Below are 21,239 nucleotides of genomic sequence, written 5' to 3'. Positions count from 1 at the left end.
CAAGAACCCAGTTTGAGATGATTTGAGCTTTATGAGATGATGTTATCCTACTGGAAGCAGCCATCAGAAGATGGGTGGACTGTGGTGATAAAGGGATGGACATGGTCAACAATGCTGGTGTTTAAATGATGCACCAGCCTGAACTGTTTATACAAGGCAGGATGGATCCATGCTTTCATGTTGTTCGTGATCAGTTCTGACCCTACCATCCAAATGTCACAGCAGAAATGGAAAATCGTCAAACCGGGCAACATTTTTCCAGTCTGCTGCTGTCCAATTTTGGTGAGCCTGCATGAGTCACTTCACTGCATGGCTCAGTCTTCTATTTCTTAGGTGTGGTCTTCTGCTGCTGTAGCCCATCTGTTTCAAGGTTCGACATGTTGTGCATTCAGAGATGCTCGTCTGCATACCTTGGTTGCAGTGAGTGGTTATTTGAGTTACTGTTGCCCTCCTATCAGTTCAAAGCAGTCTGGCCACTCTTCTCTGACCTCTGGCATCAGCAAGTCGTTTTAGGCCAGAGAACCGCCGCTCAGTGGATATTTTGTCTGTCAGACCATTCTCTGTATACCCTAGAGATAGTTTTGTGGGAAAATCCCAGTAGATCTGCAGCTTCTGAACAACCATGCTACACTCAAAGTGACTTAAATCACCTTTCTGCCCCGTTCTGATACTCGATTTGAGCTTCATCCTAAATGCATTGATTGGCTGTTTAGATATTTGGACTAACAAGCAGTTGAACTAGTGTACCCAAAGTAGCCAGTGAGTGTAGATACACAATAGTGCATTAGGAAAATACAGATTTCTGATATTTTAACCTTAGGTTTTTTGTAAATATATTAGAAGATAATGATTCAGAATTTATTTTAAATAGTGCTTGAAATCTGGACAGGGGTACCGCATGACTTAAGAGTTGAAAAGCTTGACTTGTTATTCTTGATTTGGGGCTCAGTGTTATGTTTCAACTTGCTCTGATAACTTGAGGAAATCTGTCTCATTTTATATAAGAAATTCTGTTGGAAACCCTGCTTAGTGTCACATATATACAGCCTACAGTGGTTTAGCTTCTGCTGCACACTTCCACAATAGATACAATATGAAGAATTCTATTGTTGTTGAGTTTAAGTGTTTGTAGTCATAATTTCTTGATGTTTCTGATGTCTCTCCCTGTCTTTGTGTGTTTCCACCTGACACCAGCAGGACTGCTTCACAGTAGAAGGAGAAGATCTCAAACATGACTTTGAGCGGCTGCAGCTGGCTATGGAGATGGTCGGCTTCCTGCCCACCACACGCAAACAGTAAGATTAGCTGCACGGCTACAAGCACACCTGTTTGTGGGTAAAAGGTTAAAGAACTACGACTCCACAGTCTGTTAGAATCAGGGTCTGAAGTCATTTAAATGAAGCATCTTATCTCATCTCATCTCATCCTTAATTAGTTGTAGGGGCTGTTATCTTCAGTTACTTCACATTTTCAGTCCCCTATATTTACAGATAAATACATTATCAGAGTACCAAATATTCACCTTAAAGCCTGCACATTGAGAAGGTAACGTTTGTTAATGTGATAATGAAAGGGCCTTTGTTCCTCGTCAGGATTTTCTCCCTGCTGTCAGCCATCCTCCACCTGGGAAACATCCGCTACAAAAAGAAGACCTACAGGGACGATTCCATCGACATCTGTAACCCAGAGGTCCTGCCCATCGTGTCAGAGCTGCTAGAGGTGAGCAGCATGGTGCAGATCCACAAACACCGACTCAGCAGTATTAAAGTTCATCTGTCAGACCTTAGTTCATGCTTTAAATCAATAAATGTCAAAGAGCTGTGTATATCCAAAATTTCTTTATGAAAATCAAATGGAAAATGGCACATTAAGATGTCTGAGTATTATACATCTTTCTGACTTTAGGCTGAAATGCAATACTCTTAATGCTTAGAAGGGTTATAAAAAATGAAGAATTGGAGCAGAGCTTTACCACAGGACTTGTTTATTCTCCCTAAATTCTTTCTTTGCCATTTTTAGTATTTCATCACACAGACTTCATGAACTTTAAAAACTAAGTAACATCCATTCGGGTAAATAAGCTTTTTTTTTCTGTGCGCTGTGTGTTTGTTGAATGCTGTGAGAAAATGCGATTCCTCCCACATGTGGGTTTTACAAAAAGCCTTTTAGAGAGCTGAGGACTCTCTGTGTACAAGCACAGTTTGTGGTGACAGAGGAAGTTAAGAGGTGCTTCAGGTCCCAAAGAGCCGTCCAACCAGCCAGTACTTCTACAAAGTACTGTTTGTGTAGAGGTTATTTTCAGACCTCTTATCCTGGTGTGTTGCTGCTTTCCTAACAGGAACAACGAGTCCCTGTTACCGTCCTAATTTCACCTGCATAGTTAAATCATATTTAAATTATTAGAGGAGCATGGGAAGCACAGATAACAGCTTTGTTAAAGGGGTATTGTGATGCATTTGTTAAAGATTTGTTTGCCAACATCTTTTCTTCCTTCTTTTTTTAAAACTACTTCTTTCATGCTCATGTCACTTCCTGCACATTACACTCAGGTCATTAGTTTTCTCACTGGCAGCACGTTGTCTCCGAAAATGAAGTTCAAGTGAAGTTCACCCAGCCTTTGATTTCAGCAACCAGACTGCAGACGGTTGCAGTAAATCTCAGACTAATAATAGAATCAAGAATAAGCCAGGAAGTCCAACTCAGCATCAATCCCAGCAGACCAGCTGATCTCAGTGTCAGCCAGTATCAGCTGGTGGCTCAGCTGATACCCTTCTCAGCATCCATTTGGCAAATGTTATCTTAGGCTCCACTGTCCAGCCTGTGTACAGTTGTGCATTTGCAAGCCACGTTCACCCAAGCTGGGGATTGATTTAATTTTAGAGCAAGCCTCAAGTTGCCATTTGTAGCAGTGCAGTTTTTGGCGGTTCCACTTGGCCTCCTTTTTAAGCCCATAAAGTAGCATTTGGCATCTTCATTCATATATTACTAACTTGAGCAAATTAGCAAAATGTTTTTGAAGCATCAAAGGTGAAATCTACCTTTCCCCCCACAGCTTACACTGTAAAGACTCGATCTATACAATGACCAGAATCTAATCAACCTTTTTAAGTGGTCATGGTCCACTCACCAGTTTGTTGTGTAGATTTAGACTGCTGTTCACTCTTTAACTGTGCAAAGGAAAATCGAGACCTGGAAAAACATTTTCTGGCAGTGTTTATGTGCCACGCAGTGTTTACAAGTTTATGATGTTGAGCTGCATTTGGACATTCTTGACACTGAGTACAGACCACACACACACGCGCGCGCACACACACACACCAACCCACACACACACACACACACACACTGTACAGTGTGCCTAGCGTGGACAGCTCAAATATCCACATACTGTTCTGATTTATCTTTGGATTTAGGGAGGTGTCATTTCCCTGACTCAACAAGCCGGATGTGCTTGTTGAGTCGGTGACAAAACAATGTCCAAAGTGTGCCGGAGACTCCTGTCAACAGCACAGCGGGGATGTTATGACTGTGGAGTGTTCGCCTTTAACATCCAGACTGGTCTCTTTGTTTCCCCGGGGGACCCAGAGTGGCAGTGCGGCGAGTTGAGCCACATGTAGGCCACATGCTCAGGGGTCAGTTTTTTAAGTTCAAGTTTATTTGGATGTCTGTTATTTGATGCAGAGCCTCTGGCTATCTGTCCCCTGGGTCATATAAAACATTCTTAAAGAGACATGAAGAAAGAGGGAACCAACCCACAGTGCTGACCTGAAAGGAAGGGTCATGATGAATCCATGTTTTGAGGGAATCTTAAGCATTAAGATTTATGGTGAGACAGGGTGCTTTAATTGGATGAAAGAATGGAAAAAAGGTATCGTTTATTATGGGAGGAGTGAGTTAGATAGTTTACTGACCTGTTGGGAATTTACAATGAGTTTGAATATTTGGCCTTTGAAGCTTGACAGTAGAGCCAGAAAACTCCTCTATGTGCCTTTGAATTAACATATTTTGCCCGATTTAGATATAAACAATATACTGAATTAGTTCGACCAATGCACAATTTTGATGTTGTTTCATCTATGCAAATGTTTCTGCTTTACTTCTTTTGATCTTGCACCCCTGTAACTGTTTACTGCATGAATTGTCATAAGACTAAAAAATAGATTTAGATTTTATTTTTGCACTTATCTTGCAGACATTGCTTCATTCTAAGAATCTGAATGGGCGTATAGACCAGCGAGAGGCACCATCAAAACTGCTTAGCGCTGATATTTTATTGATGGCGCGCGGTTTTATTTAAAGACTGTGTAAGAGATTCTGTTAAATGGCTAAATAGGTTGTTGATATCAGCTGATTGCAGACATGTACACTCGGGCTCTAAGCGAGGCCTAAATTTGCATGAATATCCAGCGTTTGATGTGTAAAACGATTCAACATTTCAGACAGGATGAGATGTGTTCACCGCTGCACTCACTAGCTACTGCTGCGGCATGTTACCTGCAGCACCTTTCAAAGCGAACTGAGTGTGGATCGACGCATGAATGGGCATGAAAATGACTGCTACTTCCTGTTTCCTGTAGAGGTGAAACTGGAAGAGGAAGTAAAGCTCATATAGGCTGACAGCCAGTTGACAGACTGGATCCTCTGAGGTTTGGAGTGGAGTGATTTAACCTAGCCAGAAACATTTCCATGTAAACTGTAAATCAGCCCACAGAGAGAAGCTTTCTGTTAAAATAAATGGCACTAAGGCCTGAAACTGTTGATGGTAGTTGAATGTCTTTTTTTCCCTTTGCCTCTTTGGTTTTAGACAAAGTGGCAAAGAATAGAGTTTCAACAAATATACAGCATTAGAGCATATTTACTGTAACTGCTGCATTTACTTTTGAATATCAAGACCAGCTGCATGTTGATCCCCTCTAACTATAGTAGATAAAACTTGGGATCAACTTTAGGGTGCTGACTGTACCAATAACCAGATACTAAAGTATTTTCTTAATAACTTCAAGCAGGCAATCCCTGTGGTAGATGTCAGCTAATATTAGTAACAGCTACCGAAAACATCAGATGTTATAAGCGGTTAGATATCCTTTATTGATTCCAGTAGGGAAGCTCATTCTCTGCATTTAACTCATCCTACTGTAAGTACAAGGAACAGTGGGATCAACTCCAGATGTAAGCTATTGTCTTAGTCGCAATAACAGGAGAATCAACCTAGCATGTTTTTGCTGGCAGGCAAAAGTGGAGCACCTGGAGGAAACCCACGCCAGCATGCAAACTGCAAACAGAGGGACCCTGGATGTTTCCGGGACCCTTTTCCAAACCCAAAGCAGCTATCATGCTGTGAAATGAAAACATCTCCATTAGGACACAGTCAGGCTCCCAGGAGTCACTTTCACCCCATAAACCAACCTTTTTGAACCATTTTCATGTGTCTGCATAGATTGAAAACTTATGTGAGATGCACGGTACTGCGTTTGTGTCCATTTGTCTAGGTCCCTGGTTACAGTAAGTGAAGGATTTCGGGTATGCAACATACTGTATGTGTAGGTCAAATGTTGGCTGAGTGGACCTGAGCAGATCAAAAAAGCAGCATGAGAAGCTCAGAGTGGACAGAGCTGATAGTTTTCATTGTTTTTAACACTCGACGTCCTAACTTCTGTCTTCTCTGCAGGATGCTGAAGTATCAGTAATAACACAAAGAAGAGCAGCACACAGACCGCTTGTTTCACATATTTTTGGCACTGCCCTCTGGCTCCAACATGTTGACAGTGGTCTGTAAAGCTGTGCCCAAATCTAGCAGGGAAAAATGTCGAACTTTTGAAATGGATGCGAGATAAAGTGACTCAAATGAATGCAGAAATGAAATTGGAATTTTTGAATTATATTACATACCAGGAGGTGTCCTGTAAGTCTAAAAGTGAACCACATTGCTGATGTTGTAACCAAAATATTTAATTTCATCAGGGTGAGCTCACTGAATCACAGACAGTTTGTTGCACTTTTGGAGGAGCATGAGACTAAACATGGCGACATAGGCTACCACACAGCTGCCAGGTGGCTCAGCAGGGGCAAAGTGCTAAAAAAGAGTTTGGGACCTGAGGGCAGAAATTGGAGAGCTTTGTGAGAAGAAAGATGAGGAGATTCCAGAGCTCCCAGATGTAGAGTGGAAGGCAGATCTTGCATTTGCTGTTGATGTGACTGTCCTTCGTATTTCCACCTCAGACACTGAACCTGACTTTAATGCACCTGTTCAAGCCCAAAACAGACTAACTTTCTCTCACTGAACAAGAAAGAAGAACCAGAAAACTGCAAATGAAGTAATTAAACTACAATCAAAATAACAGTAGCTCTTTGTATAAAGTTAAAAGTCTTTAAAATTTTGCAAAAATATACATATGTTGTTCATAGTTGTTTCTGCAGATGTTGATTAAATACATTTTCATTATAATATCTACTCTTACCAGTAGCTTTTTATAAAGAGATAAACATTATATAAATATTATAAAAATATTGAGCAGAACTGAGTTCATCTTATTGTTGCAGCCCTCTGCAACAGTCCCAGTTCCTCATATGTTCCCTTGGGAAAATTAATTGTCCACCCCCGGTCTAAAAGCAATTCCTGCCACGTGGTAGCTACTGTACTGTATATTGGCACTGCATCCAGGCAGTTATTTTAAAGCTCTTCTCTAAATGAATAGAAAGAGATTCATTATTTTAACTTCACCCAGGACATGAAACCTGCATGCATAGAATCATCAGACAACCTGATGAAGGAAACCCTTAAAAAGTTTAATAGCTTTGACTCAATAAAAGGTTTAAGAAACCTTTCCCCTGGATGTTCCGTGTTAATTCATACTGTGGATACAGTGAGCCAACTTTACTGCAATAATGAGTAGATATGACCACCACCACACAGCTGAAACTGCTGTGAACCTCTGCTGTGTAGATATGCAATACGATTGGCTCATATTTTCCCATAGATTTCTATTCAGAATTGTTTGTGTGCTGTGCGTCTCTTTTATGCCTCTGGAAAGATGTCGTCCTCAGATCAGGAACTCTGTCTTTTACAGACACAGAAAAGGGAGCCTCATTTGTCCTCATTAAAATCACACTAAAAGTGTTGTGAAAAAAATCCGTTGACTTCAATACAGAATCACTGGCCCCAAAGTGGTGCTTACAAACTTCTGTGCATTAGAGTATTAGATCATGACAGAGCATCACACCCGTCACCAAACAACTAATACATGGAAATGTACCAGCTAAAGACCAATCACTGGGCTGCAGAATAGGCTTTGCTCTTTGTGGGGGGATTACCAGGCAGTGTGAAATGAAGTCTGATTATTCCACCTCCCCTCCACCAACCCACTCACGCACAAGTGACCCCCCCCCCCCCCCCCCCCCACACACACACACACACACACACACACTCACACACCCATTTATGTCAGAGCATTTACAAAGGAGGCAACTGACAAAATTAGATCCATAATGGTATTAACTATAACATTAACACCCTTGCTCTTTAAGCATGAAGACATCAGGCAGCCTTGCAATGGCTTGTTCTCGCATGTATTCACACACACACAGACACACACACACACGTGCGTGACCTCAGGAGCAGCTGTTCAGCCCACGCCCATAATCCCTGTAGATGGAGTGGATGTGTGCAGTGGCATCTGCTTCTCCTAGTGTGGCCCTGTCATCGATGGTTTGTCTGGGGCCATTTTTAGAGTGTGTGCATGGAAAGTCACATAGTCTTGTACTGTATAATATGTGTGATGATGTTGTGTCAGCTATATTGGTTAAAAGCAGCAGATATGTTAGAGTTACGGTCAGCAAAATGGGTATATGGTATATTTTATGTTGCAAACACTGCAACAAAGTCAATCAATAACCTGTTTATATATATATGATATAACCAAATGGGATTATCTGTTTTTGACTTCAGGACATTTCATCAAATTAATGAAAAAAATACTGATAATGTAATCTTATGAGTTAGCGGCATGGCGATGCAGCACTGTAATCTCACAGCAAGAAGGCCGTCGGTTTGAACCTCGCAGTCAGCTGGGGTTGAGTTTGTATGTTCTCCCTGTGCCTGTGTGGATTTCCTCTGGGCACTCTGGTTTCATCCCACAGTCCAAAGACATTCCTGGTTCTAAACCATCCGTGGTTATATGAATGCTGCATGAATGTATGGCATAATGTGGAAACCATTGCCTAATGATCAATTTTAAAAATCACTTTATTTTCTGTACCTAGTGCAACTACATTGTGAAAACTTTCACTTTTATTGAACCATCCATTTAGTAAACAGATGATGATGTCTGAGATGTAAAATTTCAAGAGAATGTTTAAATTTTTCCACATCAGTTGTGTCAGATTGCAATGAAATGTTTTGCGGTAAATCAGAGAAACACGCTGACATTTGGCTTTGCAGTCTTAATTTGGTGTGGGATGGCAAGCCAGGCTTAATGTCTTAGTCAGTGAGAATGCTGTAAAATTGACCACAGCTCAGACCGCTGATTTAGATTAAATTAAAAGTTCTCACAACTACTCTCATGACACGATCCGTTCTGTCCTAATTGTAAAACAAAAGGTGCGTAAAACAGTGAAAAGACTAAAAATGAAGCCCTGCTTCTCTGCACTTTTCAGACTTTGTAAAGCCTTTGACCTTTTGTTGTTGTTGTTTATTTTCACAGGTGAAAGAGGAGATGCTGCTTGAAGCACTGACAACCCGGAAGACAGTGACTGTAGGAGAGAGGCTCATAGTGCCCTACAAACTTGCAGAGGTACCCTTTAATAACTGCACCACATCAGATATCAGAGTATGACACGTGTGTCCCAAATACAGTGGCTTTGTTTCACCTTCTAAAACTGGTAAATCTTCTGGGAACCTCTGGTCCTTTAGTGCCACAACATACTTAACAAAATGTAGAGAATAAGTGATGATCTTAATTTTGTTAAGTATTTTTGCTGCTTTGCTTCTGATGGTGCTGCTGCGTGGTGTGGCAGCAGCGGGAGCGCGGCTTGATCACACTCCAGTCAGTCTCAGGAAAGCACATTGGCGGCGAATGTTTTGATTTGAAGTGCGTCATCTGTACGGGAGATTCTTTGTTTGTGTTTGCATGCTTTAGAGTTTGTCTGGGGAGTTTGTTGTGGCATTCTCTTTTGATAGGGGTCTTCCTCTGCAACTTCCTGTTTCCTGTCATGCCAGGCAGCAGCAATTTGAGTAAACCATATCCACTAGACTTGCAGTCTGGAGAACTTCTTTGCCACCTCTTTTGACCTAGATAAACTCCACTGAAGGGCATCATAGTGCTCCTGAATATTAATATTCAGTGGATTTTGCTTATCTCTCCAGCCGAGCTCAGTGTAGAACTGCACAGTCCTCCTCTGTGCTTGTGGCTTCAGGGCCTTTTGTCTGAGGAATGGAAATGCTACACATAAATTGCCTGTAACCCTGCTAAGCTCCACCTCCCCATCTGATCTATGGGTTATTTTCACCCAACAATGGTTGCTCCCACTCTCCCACACCCCCGTTGCTCCAGTCATGTGGTCTTGTCTTAGGAATGTGCAACCTCCACTGGAATATACAGCACAGAGGCCAGAAACAAGATCCTGCTTCAGTCTGTTTGTCTGTCTCTTTCTCCTCCAGTCACACATATTTTAAAGCATAAATTCACTTATTTTTGGACTGGCTGTGTAAGAGAGGCTCAGACGATGTGATCAGAAATCTATTCCTGGATTAGAGCCGCAGCTTTGATGAATGATGTTCCAAGGCTTCTGGTGTCGTGCCATGAATGTCCCCACCTGTCCTTCCTTGTTGAGCTGGTCTTATCTTGAGATGAGCAAGAGATAAAGGGAAACACAAGTACCTGCAGAAACCTTCAGATCCCCCATTCATCTGTGGAGGCAGTGATTTAAAAAAAACAAAAAAAGCAGATTAGCATTATGGGAAATCCTCAACTGTGCACTCAAAGAAAGAAAAATGTGTCTAAATTGTCGTGAAATTAGCATTTCAAGAATACACATGATGAACATGTATAAATATGATTGTTTACAAGATGTAACTAGAGGACATCTTTTGGCAAAAAGTGGATTTCAGTGTTTAAAGCTAGCTTTAAGTTTAGCTTTAGCTAGCTTTACATGGACATTGGGACACATGCCCTGTGTCTTTCAGCCCCTTTTCAGTGTAATCTATTCTCTAGATAAACCCCCTCTACTAGAATTGCTTTGCATGTTTCTCAGTTCAAAATAATCCTTACGTAATTTGTATTGATCTTTGGCGTGTCCTCTCAGGTCGTCCATTATCCGAAACAAACTGTTTTAGCTCCTCTCCTTTTAAGGCCATCCTCCCTAAGCAAACGGTCTTCTGATTGGCTTCCTCTTGCAAACACAAAGTATGTGGAGCTTCTGTTCTCTGTGTATAGTACAGTATGACTATATTAGGGAGAGCTGCTGTTCTGGTATCGTACAGAGCCAAGAGTAGAAAAACAAGCGTTTAGAGCAGCTTGAAGCTTGTGGTTTTGGCTCATAGGGTTTGTTTGTTCTCATTATTTGAAAGTTTGGCCACATTTAAGATGACCATCTTCAACTGTAACAGTATATGTGTCAAAGAGAATAAGGAATAGCATCATAACAGTGACCCTTAATTCAACCTTTAAACTAAATCAAATACCAGAAGGTTGGAGTCTGCCTCAGGCCATTTCCTGCGTGTCATTCCCCCACACTCTTCCCCTGGTTTCGTGTCCACTCACTGCACATCAGTAAAGGCATAATGCCAAAATCATGTAAAATTAGAAGTGAAAACCTGCCCCAGTCTGACCGAGGGCCGTGGGAGCGAGTCGAGGCCACCTGTGGAATCCATAACACGCCTGTTTTTATACAAAGGAAATGTGGAAAAAAGAACCTGGCAAATGTTGCTGGTTCTTCTCAGAAATGATTTCTTCCTGCCTGGAGAAGAAAGGTTGAGAAAATGTGCAAGGCAGCTGTCCCATCCACCCACATTGGAGGTGGGGAGATTTGGATGAGGTGTCCGACCTGCTGAACCCTCTGAGCGCTCTGGATTCAAAGATGGTGTTTTTCTAACTTTTAGACAATCCCCAAACTGACTGGATGATCTCTGGTTGAATCACCTTTACAAACTTTGTGGATTTATCTGGAAATAATAATCACAGTAAAAGTAAAACCCTACTCAACCAGGAAGGTTGTACTCAGCAGCTATTTTTCTGTCCTTCAGACTTGCTCAAGGAGATCTAAATGGGGAAAAAAATAGAGAAAAAATAGAGAAAATGCACAACATTTAACTATAATTAGCGATATTTAGCAGATGTTAAGATGCACACATGCTAAACTCAGATAACATGGTAAATGTTATAGCACTGTAAGAACAGACTACAAAGCATTTGTTCTTAGTATATACAATACTGTCTGCCCTGCTTAGTTTATGTGCTGAAGTGTAATTTTTGAGGTTTTTCATAATGAGTGGAGAGAAATACTGTAAGTACTGCTCCTCACTTCTAAATGTTAAAGTTTCCCATTCCAAAGCGCGTTTTGCTCATTGTTATTTTTCTGAATCGCTTGAACAAAATGCCATTCATGACAATGAAAGACTGTTTTCAGATTCTTTTGCTGAAAGTAGAACACTTCATTTACCAAAAATCTGAGTGTTAAGCTTCAGATTTTTTTTTTAACATCTGAACTAGTTTAAAAGCCAGTCACACAGTCAAACAGGTAACTTACAAAGCCTGCATTGTACATACTGTGCCCTGAAAATGGCCAGTATCTCAGTTACCACCAGGCATGAAGGTATTGTTAAAGTGGACCTGTTTTTATTATTTTCTGTCATATGTATACTGATGCAGTCATGGCTGGAATCTCTGTGAGCCAATAGCTCAGGCTTCAGACTGCTAAGCGTTTGGTTTTAGACTTTTTTTTTTTTTTTCAAATTCTTGGGTCTATATCATGTCATAAATGGGGGGATGCCCTTGAAATGGTCATCTCGGGCACACAGCACAACTGCTGCAGGAGTCTTCTGTTTAGTGAGGGCCAGTCAATGAGAAGAAAGTTCAGAAAAAAATATGACGGTTTAGTTTGACATCAAGGCTCCAGCCCAACGGCGACCCTGAATTGGATAAATGGGGGGAAAAAATGGATGGATGGATGGATGGACGGACGGACGGATGGGCGGGCAGGCATCAGTATCTAAACAGTTGTTATTATGTCATTACTGATACCCTTTATTAATCTTACCAAGCTGGGTGCACATAACCCTGACCCCCTGTGGGATTTAGTTTGGGTTCAGACACAGATCGGTCTGAGCTGGAGAAGCGAGTGTCTACATGTGTGAGATCTTGATTGCGTGCATGCGTCAGTAAACGCATGTGAGCCCGTGTCTGTCGTGATAAGGCAAGCAGTTTGACAATTTTGATGTAGCCCCAGATAATCTGACTCCACCACTTCCTTCTTCCTGTTTGAAAGACAGACATAGGGAAGGGGAAGGGGAAGTGTACGTGCGGGGATCGGGCAGCGGTGGCAGGGAGCAATCAGTCTGTCATTCAAGCGGGTTCTATTCATATGTATTAGTTTAAAAGTGGTTGAAGCTGTATGGTTAGAATATAAAGGCACTCCCCTCTTGCTGAAGGATTGTAAAATGCATCACAAACCCTTAATAGCTGTACATATATGGGCACTGATACAGATAGCAAGTACATAAATACTAATCAAAAACATATGCACGTCAGCATATTGTGGTGAAATACGCAGATTAAACACCCTGCAGCGAGGAAGCTAGCGGGCCACGTGCAGTGTGAACTCATGCTGGTGTTTCACGCCTCCTGTGGTTTTCAAGAGGAGGAACAAGAGATGGAGAGAGTGAGAACAACAAGTTCCCCTTCCAGATCCTTATAATCAGAAACACCAGCTAAAACCCAGTTTAACAGCCCATACTGCTACAGTTTACAAAAGTCTCTGATAAAGTCCTGCTAATTATTTCATCTGTTTCTTGGGTGGTCATCCTGAGAAACATTTTCTATCCATTTGCTTCCAGCCTTGTTCCCTCCTAGTTCCTTAATTTGTCCCATTGTTATGAATAATTCAACTACATGGCAAAACACAGACACAGCACATGCTCAGTGAGCATGTCAGATGTTCACATCAAATGTGCCGCAGAATTGTGATTCTTTTTGTATTATTCATAGAAATCTTACATAACTTTGTGGGCACGGACACGTCACAGACCCGCCTGCTAAAAATATCACAAGCGATCAATAATGCAAAAGAGCGGAGGCAGCTTTTAAAAAATGCAGTTTTGCTTCATCATGGCAGTTGGCTGCAAGCGGTTCAGTCCATAGTGCATCTGCGTTGGCGCTTGATCGGGTTCACAAAGGCCTCTGCAGTAGTTATAATACTGCTTGTGATTGTAGAACAGAAATCCACGAAGCTTAATCATATTTTTATGTCCTTGTAATTTGAGTAAATGTCAGTCTTCCAAAAGGAATGTGGTTCCTCCTCCATGTTCGTGACTGTTTGTAGATTTCTGAATTTCTGCCTCCATCTCTGCCTTCTCCAAAAACAGTCTTTGTAGGCAGCGCAAGGAAAGAGGATGCATTCTTCTCACAGAATAGTAAGCTACCGTCCTCAGCCAAAGTGCTGAGGCTCTACTAATTGGTCACAGCCTGGTGAAAAAGCTTTGTATTGTAATTTAAAGTTTATAGCCCAAATATTTCATATCAAAAATAGTGCTCCTTGAGGAAAGGAGAGGTATGACTTGGGATTTTGTTCCAACTGCACATTATTATTGCAAGTCCATAAAAAGTTATGAAAGAAATTTGAATTGTTGGGGGGGGGGGGGGGGGGGGGGGGGGATTACCTGTGCAGATGACCCACCCGTCAAACTTCAGTTGGACCAGAGATGTCAGCGGCCAGTGTATGAGAGAAACTTCTTTGAAAGAGCACCTGGGTAAATGTTTTTACCATCCCCTCATATGTTAATGAGTGCTATACTTCACTCTGGTAGTCATTTCAACTGTTCACCTCGAAGCTGAGAACAGTTTAATTCTGTGGACCTGCTCACTTTGGGTTGCCAGCAGTTATTTTTACCTGTTGTTGCTTGAAGTTGCTGAAGGTCATTGACATTCTGTGGTCTCTGGTCGCCATGTTGCCCCTAGTTGCTTCCTGTGTGGGTGCTAATGGTACTCTTAGCTTTCTGAATTATCCACATTCTGCTATGATACTAGTTGCATACTATCAAATAAAGCTAGCTTATAGAAATGTAGTGGCTTAAAACAGACTTGTTTTCGGACTAAAGCTGCATATGTAAGAATACTGAGTGTCCAGATTTCTCAGTTTACTGTTCTTCCTGCTGATCTTATTGCCAAAATAAAACTTAATAATATTTAAACATTTAATTTTATACAGCAAGATGGCACAGTTGTTTACAGCCACTCTGATTGGATCACACTGAGCAGTCTTTTCAAATTGGGGTCTATGCATAACAGATTTTGGGGGCGTAAAAATGTTTGACCTAGACGAAGCAGGTTTTTTTGTCTCATTACTCTCCCCATTCAATCATAACACTTATTGCTGCCAGAGAACACGCTCTGGAGTCCAAGTCAAGTCTGCTTATATTAGCTTAGCATGCTTTTCATCATCTCTAAAGAGAAAACATAGTTGCTGTTTTGCTCATTGAGGTGCAATAATAGGTCCTCTTGGCAGTGTTGCTTTTTTTTTTTTTTTTTTTTTTTTTTTTTTTTTTTTTTTTTATAAATTTTATTTTAAATTTTCAAGATTAGAACATACAGACAAACAAACAGAACCCAGATGCACAAGTTATACATAAAACATTCCAGTTGACAAATGGTGTACCCACACAGCAAATGTATATAAAGTCACATACATGAGAGTACAGACACCCATTGAGGGGCAACCGAGGGGAGAGTCCACGACAAAGTATGTTCAGCTTAATCTAGTCTGTGAAAAGTGTTCCAGGAAGGGATTCCAGTAGTATGAAAAAGTGTCTTTAGAGCCTTTACGAAGTCTTTCCATCTGTATTATGGACATCATGTCCGTCACCCAAAGGCGAAATGAAGGGGAAGCAGAGGACCTCCAGTCCCTCAGGATTAGTCTCTTGGCAACAATCAGTCCCAGTTCCAGTGGTTGCCGCATTGTAGCGGGTATAGTCCCCTGCGCTCGAGGGCATCCAAAAATTATAAGTTCTGGTTCAGGTTGTATGGGAGTCTTGTATGCTTTGGAGTACCAGTCAAACACTTTAGACCAAAGACCCTTTAATGAAGGACAAGACCAAAAAGCATGAGACAGTGTGCCTTCAGAGATGTTACACCTGTCACATATGGGGGAGACAGAGGGATAAATCTTATGCAATCTGACCTTTGAGTAGTGTAACCGATGCGTGATTTTAAACTGAATTAGCTGATGTCTGCTGTTTATTGAACACGAGCGAATTTTGGAGAGGCATCTGTTCCATAAGGGTTCAGGGATCGTTATCCCTAGCTCGTTTCCCCAGGCCTCCCTGATTTTTGTGGTGTGTGCTACAGTGTGGTCACTAAGTAGATGTACAATTCTTGTAATGAGATGTCTAGAGTCAGGGGAACTCACAAGTATGTCAAGAACACCGTGCTCCCGTGGAAAGGTGTCAAAGTTCTCAATTTTTGACTTAATGTAATGCCTGACCTGCAGATATCGAAAGAAGTGTGAATGGGGCAGATTGTATTTTTCTTTCAATAGGCTGAATGATGCAAACTTATTGCCAATATACATGTCCTTAATCGACACTAGCCCCTTTTCCCTCCAATCATGATAAGCTTTGTCCTGCCAAGGAGGCAAGAAACTGTGGTTAAAGCAAAACGGCGTCTGTGCTGATGTATTTGGTAATGCAAGGAAGGTCCTGATCTGATTTAGGATTCTTACTTCGTGTCTTAACACAAAGCTCAAATTTCGATAGGCTTCTGGTTTTTCGAGGCGGGCAAACAGCATAGCTGGTAGGGAGGAGTTATTCACCAGATTGGATTCCATCTTGAGCCACAGAGGGAAATTCATCCCTGGGTTACCCGGGAGGCCCTGTTGCCAATACATTAGTGCTCTGATATTGGCAGCCCAGTAATAGTGTTTAAATACAGGTAGGCCCAGACCTCCCTCCTCCCTCGGCCTCTGTAAATGCACTCTAGAAATCCTAGCATTTTTCCCATTCCATATATAGGATTGAATGATCGAATCCAGGTCCTTGTAGAAAGTCGCTGTAAGATAAATAGGAAGATTTTGACATAAATACAAGAACCTAGGTAGGGAGATCATTTTGATCGAATTAATGCGTCCAATCATTGACAGAGGCAAAGTCTTCCAGTACTCAATATTTTGCTTTAATCCTGATATAAACTCTGCGAAGTTTAGTTTGAATATAAGTTTGGGGTCTTTGGGTATAGTAAGACCGAGATAGGTAAGATGGCTCTCAACCACTTTAAATGGGACTTTTTGTAAGAATCCAGATGGGAACGTGTTGGAAAGAGGCATCAACTCACTCTTTGACCAATTGATTGTATACCCGGAAATTTTACTGAAGGATGTAATCAGACTGAGGAGGAGGGGGACAGATTTTACAGTGTCGTGCAAATATAATATCACATCATCGGCGTATAAACTAATGAGTGTCTCAACACCACCGACTCGGAGGCCTTCTATGTGCGGGTGCGCCCTGATTGCTGCAGCAAGTGGTTCCAATGCAATAGCAAAAAGTGCTGGTGACAGCGGGCAGCCCTGCTGAACTGAGCGCTGTAGGCGAAATGGAGCTGACCGGTCATTATTTGTCAGGATGGAGCACAGGGGTTCTTGATATATCAGTTTCACCCAGGAGATGAAAGTCTCGCCAAACCCAAACCTGCGCAATGATTCAAACATGAACGGCCATTCTACCTGGTCAAAGGCTTTGTGTGCGTCAAGGGCCAGAATAGAGGCATTAGTATTTTTATGATCGAAGTATACAGTGTTAAGTAGTCGTCTTACGTTAAAAAAAGATAACCTGCCAGGGATAAACCCTGTTTGATCCGGATGAATGATAGATGCTAAACATTTATTCAATCTAGTGGCCAAAATTTTTGTGATTATCTTGCGATCAACATTTTGCAATGCAATTGGCCTAAAGCTGGCCGGGTCGGTTTTGTCCCTCCCCTTTTTAGGAAAAAGAGAAATGTTAGCCTCATAAAGAGTTCTGGGCAGTTTTCCATCCTTTTTTGAAGCAGACATCATTCTAAACAAGAGTGGTGCAAGGAGGTCGCAAAATTTCTTATAGAAATCCGAACCAAAGCCGTCAGGCCCGGCTACTTTGCCTGATGGTAGGGATTTTATAGCTTCTGTGACCTCCTGAAGCGTCAAGTCGGACTCCAGATAGTCCCTGTCAGACTTATTCAGTTTAGGCAACGGGAGGGAATCGAAAAAATCATTAAAATCGGATTGTGTTGCATTATTCTCGGAGGAATACAGGTTAGCATAGAACTCTCTGAATCTACGATTTATGTCGGCAGGGTTGGTTAAGAGCACGCCGGATTTTGACTTAATGCTATAAATTGATCTCGCGGCTTGGGCACCCTTGAGCTGTAGTGCTAACAATTTGCCGGGCTTATCTCCAAGCTCAAAATTCTTCTGTCGTAGTTTCCAAAGCAAATTGCTAACCTGGCTGCTCATAATTTCGTTATATTCATATCTAAGTTTAAGTATTTCCTTATAGTCGCCAGGTGATTCAGAGATTTGGTACTTTCTTTCCAGGTTGGAGAGGGCGCAATTGATTTCAAATAGGCGTTTATCTCTTTCTTTTTTAAGGGCTGAAGTGTAGGAAATTATTTCGCCGCGCAGAACAGTCTTTAATGCTTCCCACAAGATGGGGTCTGATACTTCACCATTATCGTTTATTTCTATAAAGTCCTTTAGTTTGGAGGTTATGTTTTTAACAAAGTTATCATCGTTAAGAAGGTTTGCATTAAGTCGCCAGGAATAACCCTCCCTAGGGAGGGACAGATTTAGTGATATGGCTAGGGGGCAATGATCAGAAATCAGTATGTTATGATATTTAGAGTCGGCGATTTGAGAAATAAGATTGTTACTTATTAGAAAATAATCAATCCTGCTATAGGATTTATGCACATGTGAGTAAAATGAGTACTCTCTACTCGTAGGATGTTGAGCCCTCCAAATATCAACCATATTCCTTGCTTTGAGAAGATTATTTAGAAGTTTGGTAGACGCCGTTTCTGATGCTGGTCGTTTAGATGATCTGTCAAGAAAGGGGTCAAGATAACAGTTTAAGTCCCCTGCTATTATTACTTTTGAATGGCTATCATCGGGAAGCAGGTCAAAAACTTTTCTAAAAAAATTAGGATCATCTGAATTTGGGCCATAAACATTAAGGAGAGTTAATGGTTCCGAGTTTATGGTGCCAGTTACCATCACGAATCTGCCCATAGGGTCACTGACCACAGATGATGTCTGAAATGGGATATTCTTTCTCAATAATATGGCCACACCACGAGCATGAGAGGTGAACGGCGACTGGTATATCTGAGACACCCGACTACACTTTAGTCTATGTTGTGCATCTTTTCTAATATGGGTCTCTTGTAGGAAAACAATGTCTGCAGTTAAGGACTTCAGGTGTTTAAAAATTTTCCCCCTCTTCATTGCACTGCCCAAACCTTTTACATTCCATGAAATCAGTTGCAGATTTCTCCCCTCTGTCCGCCCCCCACCACGAACATCAGTCATTGAACGCATATATTGTCGGAACTGGCAGTTTTGATGCTATGCGATACAGACAAATAACACATGCGCATCTGGGTAGAACGAAACAAACAATTAACACACACCTCGAGCCCCCCCCCTCCCACATCACGGCGTCTGCGGAACGCGACGCACATCCCCCCCCCCTAAGCAAAACAGGAGCTGCCGGACAGATAGCGGACCGTACACAGTCCAGTCGCGACGACCCCCACCACAACAAACATTAAACTGGCATAAGAACTAAACAACTCTACCAGATAATCTTAAAATGTATTTTCTGAAAGAACAGACCCAGGTTATTCAGCATGCGTTCAGGGCGTCCGTACGCTATTAAAAATATAGTTCGTCAGAAAAACCACTGCATAACGGAGGCGGCTAACACCGGAGGGCCAGCACACCTTAAGACAGAAGAGAGGAAAAAGAAAGAAAGAACGCCACTTGGCTCACTATTCCCTTTCAGTCGTGCCGCCCATCCTCCGCAGGCGAGCCGCCTCCGCCTGAGCCGGGTCGCTGAAAACCTCAGGGGGGTTGCCATCAAGCCATTGCACCTGCAGCCGAGCCGGGTACCGCAGCTGGAACTTGATTCCGTTCCCTCTCAGGGCTTGCATCACGTTTCGAAAGGCGCGGCGCTGGCTCATTACTTCGCTGGTGTAGTCAGGAAAAATCAGAACTTTGTTCCCCTTATATTCCAACGGCTGCGTCCTGGCCAGGCGTAGAATTTGCTCTTTCATCTGAAAGTGATGTATTCGGGCGATGATGGTACGCGGTTTCTCACCCGCCGCCGGCTTGGGCCACAGAGAGCGGTGTGCGCGGTCGACCTTCAGTGGATGCGGGAAATGTTGTTTGCCCAGTAATTCGGGAATGAGCTTAGAGACAAACTCGGTTGGTCTCCCCTCTTCTGAGTTTTCTTTTACGCCAACGATTTTGATGTTGTGCCTGCGGGAACGCGCCTCCAAGTCCAGCAGTTTGGTTTGCTGCTGAGTTACAAGCTTTGTAAGCTCCGCACATTTCGTTTCAAGTTCCCCCAGACGCTCCTCGTGTGCGTTGATTGCTGATTCTTGGCCGGCCATGCGGTTCTGTAAGTCAGTCTGTGCAGCCAAGACAGACTGAAGCCTGGCTTCAAGGGCGTCGAAACGCTCATCAAGTTTCTCCAGGATTGAGGCTGACATATTTTTACATATTTCCTGGCACATTACGAGCATCTGGGTTTTGTCACCCGAAGCGCAGTCCCCAGTTTCGTTCACGGTCCCGCTGGCGAGGCCACTGCTAGCATTAGCCTCATTAGCACTAGCGCCGCCGATGTATCCGTCCATGGTCTTATTTTTCCCGGAATTTGTGGATTTTTTCAAAGGCGACATGATGCCCGGTTGCTAGTCGGGGGTGCAGGACCAGCGATGCTGGCTCCTAGATGTTTTTATCGTGGAATTTAAATATTTGTTTAAAGTTGTGGTGGAGAGCGCAAACCAACACGTCTACATCCTACAGCTGCGCACTAGCGCCCCCCTTTATCGGCAGTGTTGCTTTTTATGGATCAAAACGTGATCCATAAAAAATTGTTTTCCAAATACTAATCTGTAGATCTGGAGGTACTTAATGCTCTGGCTCATGACTGAAAAGTATTACTGTGCACAACAAGCCTGAGACCAGTAACTCTGAGCAGACAGGCTCTGTTTGCCCTTTAAGTACAGAATAACTGTTGTTATACTCCTGAACAATTTATTTATAACAAGAGCCTGAGGTGTGCTGCCATTTCTAAGTTACAGTAGCACTGCCGCTGACAGGCTGTTAACATTGATGGTAACTTACCCAAACAAGTAGCTCATTTTTCCTTGAGAGATTGTTGCTTGTTGACTGCTGCTGTAACACTGCATCCTGATGTTTGAAAAGGCCGTGCAAAAAATACATTTGTGGAACAAAGTTAGTTATTAATTTGAGTTTGGAATAAGAGACTCAGTCATAACGTGTCTGTAACATTATTCTAAACATGAAGATGATAGAGCCAGCATCAATGCTAGGAAAAAAGCTAGCCTCAAAAACACAATATAAATCAGCTCTTACCTCCCTGCTCAACCAAGTCTTGATCATTGTACACTCACTGGTCACTTTATTAGGTACATCTTACACCCTTTGCCTTCATTCACAAGTGCCTTAATTCTTCATGGCATAGATTTAGCAAAGTGTTGGAAACATTTCTCAGAGGTTTTGGTCCATATTGATGACGCATCAGACCATGCAACATTTTTCCAATCTTCTATTGTCCAGTCTCGATAAGGCCATGTGAATTGTAGTCTCAATTTTCTATTTCTTAGGCGTGGTCTTCTGCTGCTGTAGCCCATCTGCTTCAAGGTTTGACAGTTGCGTGTTCAGAGATGCTCTTCTGTTACTGTTGCCTTCCTGCCAACTCAAAGCAGTTCAGACACTCTCCTCTGACATCAACGAGGCATTTTAGCCCAGAG

The 21,239-nt window shown here is 42.3% G+C and overlaps 1 protein-coding gene across 2 annotated transcripts in view; it reads left to right on the top strand.

Moving 5' to 3' along the window:
• LOC115781212 (unconventional myosin-IXAb-like) overlaps window positions 1-21,239 on the top strand; it is a 145,286-nt gene that overhangs the window by 79,406 nt on the left and 44,641 nt on the right. For both annotated transcript variants that reach the window (XM_030730734.1, XM_030730733.1), the window contains 3 exons: window positions 1,195-1,295; window positions 1,593-1,719; window positions 8,700-8,789. In XM_030730734.1, coding sequence (XP_030586594.1) covers window positions 1,195-1,295; window positions 1,593-1,719; window positions 8,700-8,789 — 318 coding nt within the window. The remainder of the gene's footprint in view (window positions 1-1,194; window positions 1,296-1,592; window positions 1,720-8,699; window positions 8,790-21,239) is intronic.

Source organism: Archocentrus centrarchus, chromosome 6, assembly GCF_007364275.1.
Source record: "Archocentrus centrarchus isolate MPI-CPG fArcCen1 chromosome 6, fArcCen1, whole genome shotgun sequence".
NCBI classification, from domain to species: domain Eukaryota; kingdom Metazoa; phylum Chordata; class Actinopteri; order Cichliformes; family Cichlidae; genus Archocentrus; species Archocentrus centrarchus.
The sequence above is the reverse complement of the archived record's forward strand: the minus strand, read 5'-3'. Positions and strand labels throughout refer to the sequence as shown.